Raw genomic sequence first — 11,605 nt, forward strand, 5'->3', positions numbered from 1 at the left:
GCTGCACGGCGGCGCGGCGGGCTTCACGGAGCTGCCGCACGCGCTGGCCACGCCCGCCGAGCTGCTGGCGCACGAGGACTTCGCGGAGGTGCTGCTGGACGGCGACGCGTACGGCGCAGCGCAGCCCTACGTGCGCGCGCCGACGGACGCAGAGGCCGCCGCACCGGCAACGGCGACGCGGGCGGACGAGAAGGTGCGCACCGCCAAGCCGGGGGACTACGCGAGCAGCGTGTGGTGCTGTCGGAGGCGGATGCGCAGGGCCGCAACGTGCACTGGGCCTACGGCGCGTCGGAGCACGACCTGCTGAGTGGCATGCCGCTGCCGCACCGCGGGGTTGAGGACCTGTCCGCCGAGGTGGCGTGGCTGTTTTGAGGCGATGTGAATGATGTGTAGGGGTGGCTTCTTCTTCGCGTCGAGGTGAGCTGCGCCAATCGCGATGTTGGCCCTCGTTGACGATAGAGGGAATGGTCGCCTGCATGCACTTGTACTTGCTGTGGTCCTGTTGGGACTTGCACTGTCAAGTGTCTCCTCTGTGGCGGTTGTTTCTCTTCCTTGTTTTGTTCTCCGCGAAGGAAGTTCATTTACTCCTTTAGTGAGGTGAAGTCTGTAAGAGTGATGGCCGGCCCGGTGCGATTTGATTTCTCCTTATGTTTTGTTTTCCGGTTTTCGCCTCTCCTCTGCAACGGGTGCGCTGTTCTCAGCGTGTACGGTCTTCTTCATTTAGATACGTTGTTCCCTTCCTTTGCTTTTCCACTGCTATGTCTCTCCGTTTGCTTGGAATGTGTTGCACGCTGATCCGTGACGGTCCTTCTGGCACCACTCGCGGAGCTCTCTAATGGTTATTATTTAGCTTTGAATCTATCGCTGCGTTTCTTGTTGTTGGATATACGACCACGTCATGGGGTCGACTTAACGGGAAGAGAGAAACATCGAGAAAGCAAACCTCCACCCATCTCTGTGCCCTCCGCAAACATGAGCAGGATACCGCAACAATGCACGTATGTATATTTAAGGCCGAGCGCTGCCACTGTTGATGTCAAAGCGCGCTTTCATTGTTTCTGTTTTTATTGCTCCGCTGGGTTGTTGGCAGAAGCGTCCTTTCCTCCGTTTTCTGCTTCTCTTTTTCCTCTCTGTTATCAACGCTGCTCCTCGCCAGCGGTGGGAGAGCAGAGGCGTAAACCGCTGCTTCTCTTTGGTCTGGCAGAGAGATAGAGGAGGGGAGGGCTCTGTTTGAGGGAAAAGAACGACTCCCCCTTAACATTCACACACACACACAGACGGGGAAGGTAATAGCGGCTGGGTGTTCTGCATTCCCCCCCCCCCCCGATGAGAATTCGCTGCATCGGGGTCTTTACAGTCGATGTAGAAAACGAATTGCGGAAGTGAAAGATAGAAATGCTTAACTCCGCCTTGTATGAACGGACGCAGATCCTCCTCGGTGACGACGGCATTCGCGCCCTGCAAGGCACCAACGTCTTCCTCGCCGGCACCGGCGGCGTGGGCGGCCACTGCGCCGAGGCTCTCGTACGCGCCGGCATCGGCAGCATCACCATTGTCGATCACGACGTGGTCTCCTCCTCTAACAAAAACCGACAGCTCATCGCATTGGACAGCACTATTGGGAAGAGTAAAGTGGAGGAACTGGCGCGGCGACTGCGGGATGTAAACCGGCACTGCTGCATCGTGGCGCTGGACACCTTTATCACGTCCGAGGACGTGGAGGAGTTGCTGTCAAGGCAGCGCTACGACTTTGTGGTGGACTGCATCGACAGCGTGGAGTGCAAGGTGGCGCTGCTGGCCGCAGCCGTGAAGCTGAAGCTGCGCGTTTATTCGTCTTGCGGCGCGGGTGGTCGGCTTGACCCGTCGCTGGTAAAGGTGGGCGATTTGTTCGAGACGGAGAATGACGGCCTCGCACGCGTGTGTCGGGCGGCGCTGCGGAAGCGCAACATCGGGCCTGGCTGCATCACCGTGGTGCACAGCACCGAGAAAGGGAGGCCCCCACTGGAGCCGCAGCGGCAGGAGGCGGGTGGGCGCGATCGGGCGATGAATGGGACGATCAGTTACATGCCGCCGATTTTTGGGTTAATGCTGGCCGCCGCGGTGTTGCGGTGCGCGGTGGACCCGGCGGCGCACGATGCGGAGGTGGCCCGACAGAAGAAGCGAGCCGCGAAGCAGGAGAAACGGCAAAGTAAGAAGAGGCGCAAGGAGGCTGTCAATTGAGCTGGAAATACCACGAACTTCTTTTTTTATGAATGACTGCTTTGCGAATTAACGGCTGCACGCAACAGGACAGGGAAACTATATATGCTCTACGAACGTGTCCGGCACGCTTGTTGCATGAGGATTGCCTAACGAAATGTCTTCCGTGATCAGCAACGTGCGTTGACGGTGCAAAGAAGAGGAAAGAATTCATGCTATTTGACCTCACGCAGCGCCGAGGCAGCGTCCACGCAGCCAATCAACTCTCCTTTCCTCTCTTTGTCTCTTCTCTTCCACCAAGAAAAAAAATATTTTTGTTTTTTACACCCGTATAAGGAGAAAAGAAATTACCTTATTACGGAGTTGAATGTGGAACGCACGTCCACTTTCATCTGGTCGCACACGCGGTCGCGAGCAGCAGCGCGCCGCCGACGTTTTTGCCGATGCGCGTCCCCGAAGTCAACCCGGTGAGCACAGTGTGTGGTGCGACCTGGTGCTCGTCGAGCGTGGCTGCCACCCTCTGCTCGCGCGGGGTGTGGTGGTGGTCCTCACCGGAAGCAAGGTGTTTCTTCGAGTCGCGGCAACCGCTTTCACCTTCACCGTGTATTTGCAGGACGTCGTACGGCTTCGCCACGTGGTGTCGAAGAATGTGGTGGAGCTGCATGTCCGTTTACCCGACGCATCCTCCGCACGCCCCGCCCAGCGGCTCTATCGCTTGTTCTTAACGGAGCACCACACCGATATGGCAGCACAGCTGTTTCGTGCCCTCGTCGATGTACTCCCCGCACCCTCGCAGCGGCAAGACATCGCCGAAGAAACTGTCGTCGATGATGCCGTCTTCGCTTATGTGGTTGATCGGCCGCGTTCGATGCTCCCCACCGACCTTCTCGATCGGGCAGGGCTGCGAGAGATTGAGTGGATGGAGAGCGCACAACAGAAGCCTCTCAACACGCCACCCCCTCCTTCTTGCGAGACAGCGAGCAACATCGGTGTTTCCTCGCGCAAAAATAATTGCAGGGACGACGCTGCCGACGCATCCGCTGCCCTACCAGGGCCCTCCACCTCCACCGGGCATCTTCGCATCATACACGTGGCTCCGTCTCCCTCGTTCTGGCGCCTTCCAAGACAGGCTTTCCCCGCTCCACGGCACGACGTGCACCGCACCTGGTCGTGTGCACAGGGGCAGACGAGTCTCCCTCTAGAGCCCATCACACCCACTCGCGACGGGGTCCCCCTCCCTGTGCACCTCGCCACGCCGTCGCCGACTCGGCCAGCTGTGTCGATGCCGGCCCGCACGGTTCCTCGTGTCCATCGTACGACGACGTCTGCGCATCCCTTCAGACAGGATGTGGTGGAGATGAGCAGCCGTGAGTCTTCCTTGCTGGCTGACCTGTGTGGTGTGCGACATCGGGCGGCGCCCACGTCAGCCTCCCCATCGCGTGCGTCGCTGCCTTGTGAATGCGCGCTGAGGGTGCAGTACGGCCCTGGCGTCTCGAGCTAATGTGGAAGAGAAGGCGGTACGTACTTATTGAGAAGGCTCCTCTTCCGCTTTGCTCTAGCTATTTTATATATATATATATATATGATTGTTTGCGGTGTGGGGAGAAATTGGTTAAGAAAAACAAATCCATAGTGCTTTCGTTTTTGCTTTGCTTCTTCGTCGTTGTCCTCCCGCGGCGCGTCGAGTGATGGCCGGCGCTATTGCGGAACACATCCTGATACACTTTTTTTTGGAGCATAGTTTCCTTCATTGTCTCGAACGGCTTATTCGTCCATCTTTCATTGTGCTGTTGATGCCTCGCATATTATCACTTTCGCCATATATATATAATTGTTAGTGTTATTTAAGTAAGGTCTTTCCGAAAGCAGTCACCGCAGAACTATTTGACTTGTCACGAGACATCCCGAACCTCTTCTGTGCGGCAGGTTTCTCCTGCTTCCCTTTGCAAGTGAGAGAACCCCGCGTTGAGGCAGCACATCTTTGTCGCTGCACGCGATGGCCTCTTCCGGGGCGACCGTCCACCGCTGCTTGTATATCTTCTTTCATTCCGCTTTCACACCACGGTATGTTTGCGCTCCTGATCCTCTCCCTCTGTCTTCCCCCCTCCCCCTCCTCCTCCTCTCATGCGTTTCCCCACTTCACACCCACACCTGCATACAATGCTCTTGCGACGCCTTCTAGTAATATTTTTTTTGATTGTTGTTGATTCTCCGTTGCGGAAAACTATTCTTCCTCTTTTTGTATATCACTTCTGCACGGCTAAACGACGCGACTGCTGTTGTTTCTGGTTACATATTTCTTTGCGTTGTGTGCTTTCTGATTTGTCTTGCTTCGCAACAGTGCCACCACGCTCTTTCGCTATTGTTGTCCTACTCTTCTTCTTTGTAATTATTATTATTATTATTATTATTATTATTCTCTATTGGTCTCTGCTGCTCCGGCTTTTCTGTTTTGTATTTCTTGTTTTCTCGTTTTCTTATTCGGCTCGCTTTTTACGATCACCCCTTCTTGTTGTTGTTTTTGCTACGATTGGGCATCCGTCCCGCACGTGAGAGTACCCCCCCCCCCCTGTTACGTATTCTCTCCCCGCGCGTACAGAGGGGCCCTCTTGCCCTTCTTTACCTAGCTTTGCATCTCACTGTTCCTTGTTTTCTTCTTTCTCGTTACTTGTAAATCTCCTCCGTCTCTCTTTCCCACTTCAACTTTCGCTTCTGCTTTTACCAGTAGTTTTTTTTTCTTTTCTCCTCTATTGTTTCATGCATCGCAGCGGGTCCAACTCGTTTTCGCCTGAAAAGCTGAAGACTCGTTAAACCAACAAGAACGGAACACCCTTCACGCGATCAAATTCCGTACGCGAGGTAGCCTTTTTCCTTTGGCACGCTCACTCACACATTTCTTTTATTACTATTACTGTTATTATTATTCCGTTTTTGCGGCTTTGATTATTCATCTATTTGGCCTTCGCCTTACGAGCCATTTTCAATCTTGTGGGCCCTCAAATCCTTTCAAACGATTACTGCAGTACTTGCGCGCTGCAAACCCCAGAACCGTGGTGACCTGAGCTGGACACACGCGCACACACACTTTGGTCACGAAACCTTTTTTTTGTATTGTATTGTATTGTATTGTTTTCCTTTCTTCACTCACGCTTAAAAGCTGCCCAGAGGGCGGCTACGTAGCTTAGTCTCTCTCTCTCTATTCTGAAGTCGCCACGCCGAGCGAAACCACCGCCTTTCTCCTTCTCTCTCCCGCTCGCGTACGTGGGCGGGACACTTCTCTATTCGGTATTCACCGACTTGGCCTTTTGTCCCGACTATTTTGCCTCCTCCGTTTTTGTTGGTGGTGGTGCTGCTGCTGCTCGCTGCTCGCAGTGCTGCTTCCGCTGTCTCACTTCTTGCGTATTCAGACTTCGTTGGAGTACGAGGGGTGTTTTACCACTCGCAGGCGATCTCCGCCTTCAACGACCACAAACGCCCGATAATTGTCTCTCTCTCTCTCTCGCTGTTGTAGTTCCTGCTTGTCCTCGCAAGCGACGCACGAAGGAATTTCTAAGAAAGAAAAACAAAACATACGCGAAGAGCCGTCACTACTCTTCCTGCTGCTGCGTCGCCTCTCTTCCCACTTATTACCACCATCATATTTGCTGCTGGCTGCACGAAGGCAGCGCAAGTCACCCGTCTTTCCTCGACCGTTGCCAGCAAAGGGACTCGTGCTCCAACGACGCAGCTGCGCACGCGCTGGTTTTTTCTTTTTGTAGGTGTGTGTGTGTGTGTGTGTGTGTGTGTGTGTGTGTGTGTGTGTGAGTGTTGTTGAGTGTCGCAGCGGAGTCCTTACTGTCAAATATTATTAGTAATACTTAGAAACGTGTGGTTCCCCCACCCCCCTTTCCTTTCTATTTATCTGCGTGTAGTTGCGTGTGTTTTGTTTTATCTATCTCTGTTTTCGTCGATGAACAGAAGAGCACTGTCGGTACAGCTATCAAGGTTCATTCTTCTAATTATATATGTTTAATTGAGCTATTACTATTACTGTTATTACTAATATTATTATCGCTTCACAGCACCTTTCAGGAGCGTAGTTTTCTTTTCCTTTTTTTGCTTTCCGTGAAGACGTAACAGGCACAAAGAAGCGCCGTGTATGTACTTGTCACAGCTCGTCTTCTGTTGTCTTTCGTAGCTCACCACGACTACTGCTATTATTATTATTATTACTATAAATTTGCTCGTTTGGGTCTTTGGACTTTGCATTTTTCTCCGATAAGCACCGAACGACGCTTCCTTCTTTCGTTTACTCGTTGTTCGTTGTGTGGTGGTGGTGGATAGTATTGTTGTTGTTGTTTCTGCTGTGGTGAAAGGAAAACGACTCGTTCGTGCGTCAGCGGGGTAGCGCCACCACCATCGCTATTACTGTTGTACCGCTATTACAAATACATATATATGTGCGTGTGTGTGTGTGTGTGAGGAGGGAGTTTCTCTTAGTATTTTTTCTTTCCTTTCCTTGAACACAGGCGTCACGAATGGACCTCTACAATGCCCGACAGGTCTCCACCACCTTTGCCGATGAGTCTTCATTGGCACCCACGTCCGTACCGCCGTCCCCTATGGCGGCGGAGGGTGCGTCGCACGCAGGACGCAGCAGCACCACAGTCGAGTACGTTGACCACAGCGGTGCCCGACGGGCCATCTCGCTGCTCTCCTGCACCGACGCGAGCAGAGGACAGAGCGCGACGGCCGAGGGGCACTGCAGCGGCAAAAGGCTCTGCGGACTGGATGTCACCAAAGGCTGCCGCAGCTGCATCGATGACTCCTGCAAAGAGCAGCAGTGCGAGTACTTTTTAAAGCAGAAGTGTCCACTCAGTATGGCGTGGAACCGGATCGCAGGGGATGCACCGTCGACGATGGAGACCTTCGAAGAGCACGCAGCTCACTCCCTGCGCAGCTCCAACTCGATTGCAAACCTGCAAAGTACGGCTTCGCGGGGGAGTCTGATGGAGGGCAGCGAGCGTCGCGGCAACGCGCGCATGCAGCGGACGCGGGCGGCTCCGACGGCACCCCGTACAAGGTGGAGTGAAGATGCCCACGGTTCACGCACCGACGCCGCAGAGGAGGAGGGCGCGGCGGTCGTGGAAGCGGAGGAGGAAGAAGAGGCGGCGTGTGTGATGCCACCCCCTCGCTTTGGGCACACTGCGGTGCTTTACAAGGACTCGCAAATTGTAATTTTCGGCGGCAAGGCGAACGACGAGCATTACTACAACGACGTCTACGCCTACGACGTGGAGCGGCGCCGGTGGGCGATGCTGCAGGCGGAGGACACGCAGGACGACGAAGCCACAGCCGCTACAACGACAACGCGAGGCGCGGAGGCGAGCGCGAGTGCTGCTCCGGCGGGGTCGCACCGCGTCTCTGCGAGGTTCTCTCCCTCCTCGACCGCCTCGACTCCCTGTGCAAGCCGTGAGAGCAGCGTTGTCGATGAGCACCACAGTCGCTTCCACCCGCAGCACTCCAGCGACCGCGTTCGGGGCGCGGACGACGAGGACAACGTGCGAGTCTGCAGCAACGCGGACATCTTCATTCCCTTTGCGATGCCCGTGGCCACGCGCACCGTCCTGCGCCCGTGCGGCCGTGTGGGTCATGCCGCCGCGCTCTACCAGAGCACCATGTATATCCTGAGCGGGGAGCGACAGGGCAAGTACTTCGACGACATGTGGGCGCTCGACGTCCCGAGCCTGGCGTGGTCGAAGGAGTGCGGGCTGCCGTTCTCACCGCGCAAAGGGCACACCATGCATTTGCTGCCGGCAGAGTGCACGGCAACGCGAGCGCGCGAGGATATGTTTGTGGTGTTTGGCGGTCTGGTGAAGGCCTCCCGTGTGCACCCACGCCCCGCCGATCCGGAGCTGCCCGCGCGCAACGCGGGGGAGCCGGACATGATGTGCGCCCCAACCAACGAGACGCTCCTGTTCTACCCAACGCAGCGGCGGTGGTGTCAGCTGAAGACCTGCGGCGACACACCGACCCCGCGCTTCTACCACGTCTCCCAGCTCGTGACGGGCACCACGCTGCTGCTGCTCTTTGGCGGGCGCACGGTGGACCCCACGCCGGTGGGCGTGACGACAGCCGCCAGCGAAGGCTCCTTCATGAACGACCTGCGCATGTTAGATGTCTCCACGGGTGTGTGGCGGCAAATCCGCGACGCTACCGGCGATGTGCCCTCGCCTCGCATGTGCGCCGCGAGTGTCTTTGTGAATGGCACCTTTGCGGTCTTCGCCGGCGGCGGGGACGGGTACTGCAAGAACGCGTACGAGTTCCAGCTCGGTGCCAACCGCTGGCGCCGACTCACGCCGAACGACCAGCCCGCCTGCTCTCGCCCGACGGTGATTTACGCGAAGGACCGTCTCGTCTTCTTTGGCGGCTTCGCCCCCCGCATGGGTGTGTTGAACTGCACGATGGAGCTCTGTCTCGCGCCGCTGTCCCTCATGAATCAGTGCCTGCTGTGGTGGAATCGGTGCGCGTTTGAGAAGCACATCCGCACCTGCACCCAGAACCGAATTCTAGGGCAGGAGGAGAAGGCCGCTGCGATGTCCGCGATGGTGCGTTGCCGCAAAGCCAGCGGCGGTGGTGGGCGGCAAGTCACGCTGCGCCGCAGTCCCGCCAACTTCAGCTGCAGCCCAGTGCCCACGCCGCGGCAGTCGATGGTGCATCGCGCCACGCGACGGCCACCACCGTTTCACGCCCCGGGCTATGACCACGTAAACTCGTGGAGCTCCTCCATGACACCCCACGGCGGTGGTGGCGGCGGTGGTTGGTGTGACGTGTCGCTCGGGTCCCCGTCGCCTTCCTACGCGCCCTCCTCACCGGTTATGTGCTCGCCGCTCTCAGGCGCCTCGCAGCTGCTGCCGTCGTGGCAGGAGGCCGTCAACACGAAGAGCAGCAACAGCGGTGGCGGTGGCGGTGCTGCTGCGGGGTACTACGGTGCGTCTTTCGCTACTGGAAGTTTCTATCACCACGGCAGTCCCGCAACGGCCGCCGCCACGGCACCACCAGCCGCCCTGCGACCTGCGAGTGCGTTTCCCTCTCTCCCGGACACGGTGGTCTCCAGCCACGTCGGCACCCCGCCGTCCACTCGGCTTAGCACGTCATCCACCACGCTGCTCTCCGTTACTGCCCCGTGGCCGCGTAAGACCGCTGGCCCGGCCCAGAGTGGGGGCCCGTCAGATGCCGGCTTCCACCACCACCTCACGACCATGCACAACAGCAATTGCACCTACGCCGGTGCTACGGCGTCTGCAGGCGGGGCACCGCAGCCCGCGACGGCGGCCCCCGCGTGGGGTGACGGGATGCAGCGCAACTCCGCCCGGTCCAGCGCATCGGGTGTCACACCCGTCTCCTCCTACTCCACCTCCGCCTCCGCGCGCACGTCCTTCGTGGCGCCGGCGGACGGCGGGCAGGACTCGCACCCGCTGGCGTCACTCCGCGTGTCGCCGCGCGAGCCCGCAGACGGCGGCTGCCGCATCATGAACTGCATGCGCAACATCACCGGCTTCGCCGCGACGTCATTTCCACGGTTCTACAAGTGTCTTCCATCACCTGCGGGGCAGCGGACGAACAGCAGCAGCACCACCGGCATCGGCAGGGGTGGCGGCTCCATGCCGGCCTGCGCGTACTCGTCACAGCCGCCGTCTCGCGTGCGGTCCCCGGTCAACTCGCTCGTCGCCTCGCACCCGCTGCGCATCGACGTGGATGCGTGCTCGCCACCATCGCCGCAGACAACGGATATGAGCGACTACCCGCTCTCCTCGCCCTTTGCGTACTCCGCTGCGGCTGCGGCGGCGAGCAGCGCGTTGCCCAGTCCCTTCTCCCAGCAGCAGCAGCAGCAGCGGCAGCAACCACCACGGCAGGCGTCGCCGCACTTTACGGAGTCAGCGTCGAGTCGGGCCTCGTCCGTGCACAGCCTGCGCTCCACATCGCCCGAGACGGCGCCGCTGTCGCACGTCACACAGCTGATTCAGCAGTTAGAGGGCCCGAATGGACCTTTTGTGTTCCGTGCAAGGCCGGCCAGAAAGAAAGAGACCGGGCTCGAGTGACGCTTTGCTACCTCGATGTCGTTGTTGCGCCTTTGGACGAGGAGTGACTGTCGCAGAGCAACGGCAGTGCAGGACTCACGCTGTCTGTTTCGACTGCCCACCTGTATGTGTGTATGTGTGCATGGGGGGAAGGGGGAGCTGCTATTTCAGAAACAAAAAAATCTTCTTCTTCATTGGGGTCTCGACTCTTCTAAAATCACACATATCTGCGTTCTCTGCCACGTTGTTGCTGTTATTTGCTCCTCCTGTTTCAATGTTCTCCGTTTTGATTTACTATACGTTTGCTTTGAACGGTGGTAATGCCCTTCATTACTATTATGGACGCGGGTGTTTTGTTTGTTTTGTTGGTTGTTGTCCTCCGATGCCTTTGTCGGTGTCAGGCTAACTGTTGTGTATCGTTACGCGTGTGCAAATACAAATCCACGCTGTCGATGGTTATCATTACCATCTTGTTTTTGTCGCTTTCTATTATTATTACTATTGTTATTATTAGTGGTGGTGGTGGTGACTTTTCGTCGGTCTTGAACTCCTTTTATTCCCCACATCCCACTCCCCGTCGTACTCACTCACTCACCCACGCGCGCACATGCAGACGCCTTGAATCGCAGTAGTGGGTGGTTCCTGCCCAACTCGTCTTGCCTGCACTTGAAGGCAGCCAGCGGTGGCAATGCCCGTGCGTTACGGTTCACGAAAGAGGTGAATCGAAGGTGTTATTTATGTTTTCTATTTTACCTATTCACACCGTCTTATTGCCGTGGTCAGTGATGGCCGGTGAATGCAAATTTCGACGCCATCTCTTCCGCCGCAGAAGACGACGCAGGTGAGCGCGCGTCCTTGAAGTCGTCTGTGTTGGCGATCGGGACGCGTTGCTTCCCATTATTACTACCACTATTACCACCACTCTTATTGCTTCAGTTTCTTTGTGGCTGTGAGGGATCGCTGGACTCTTTAATTTCTTTGCTTTTTATATATTGTGTTTCTGAATGACAATAATCAAGCCCAAACAAAACGACGGACGCGCGCTTCAAAACTCGGATCAACTCCGCGTCCACGCACGAACGGCGGATCGCCCTTTGCGAGTGTGCGCGTTTTCAATGTTGTAGGTTTTTCTATTGCCTCTCCACGGTGTTTGCTAGCCGGCAAAGTGGGACGTGGTAGGCTCCTTTTAGGGTGCCGTGAGAAAGACATTCTTTGACGTCCGTTGGGGCTAGCAAGTGCAGGGGATAATTGAATTCTGATCTTCACGACGGCACTTTTCCCTACACCGCAACGGTGGTGAACTTCAGCGACAACGCTTTAGGTGCATCCATCCGTGTTTTCCTTTC

The 11,605-nt window shown here is 56.8% G+C and overlaps 3 protein-coding genes across 3 annotated transcripts; all 3 read left to right on the plus strand.

Annotated features, from left to right (window-relative positions):
• Positions 1-1,154: 1,154 nt before the first annotated feature.
• On the plus strand, positions 1,155-2,220 carry ABB37_05586 (putative ubiquitin-activating enzyme; the record flags this gene model as incomplete). Its single annotated transcript, XM_015803667.1, has 1 exon — positions 1,155-2,220. The coding sequence occupies exon 1, from the start codon at positions 1,396-1,398 to the stop codon at positions 2,218-2,220; it is 825 nt and encodes a 274-aa protein (XP_015657492.1). The 5' UTR covers positions 1,155-1,395.
• A 721-nt stretch (positions 2,221-2,941) lies between these two features.
• Positions 2,942-3,700, plus strand: ABB37_05587 (hypothetical protein; the record flags this gene model as incomplete). The annotated part of the gene is made up of 1 exon (XM_015803668.1): positions 2,942-3,700. One exon carries the CDS (start codon positions 2,942-2,944, stop codon positions 3,698-3,700), a length of 759 nt encoding a protein of 252 aa, XP_015657493.1.
• A 3,016-nt stretch (positions 3,701-6,716) lies between these two features.
• Positions 6,717-10,280, plus strand: ABB37_05588 (putative Kelch-domain protein; the record flags this gene model as incomplete). The annotated part of the gene is made up of 1 exon (XM_015803669.1): positions 6,717-10,280. The coding sequence occupies one exon, from the start codon at positions 6,717-6,719 to the stop codon at positions 10,278-10,280; it is 3,564 nt and encodes a 1,187-aa protein (XP_015657494.1).
• Between the last annotated feature and the right edge of the window lie 1,325 nt (positions 10,281-11,605).

This window comes from Leptomonas pyrrhocoris (assembly GCF_001293395.1).
Source record: "Leptomonas pyrrhocoris isolate H10 chromosome Unknown, whole genome shotgun sequence".
In the NCBI taxonomy this organism is placed as follows: domain Eukaryota; phylum Euglenozoa; class Kinetoplastea; order Trypanosomatida; family Trypanosomatidae; genus Leptomonas; species Leptomonas pyrrhocoris.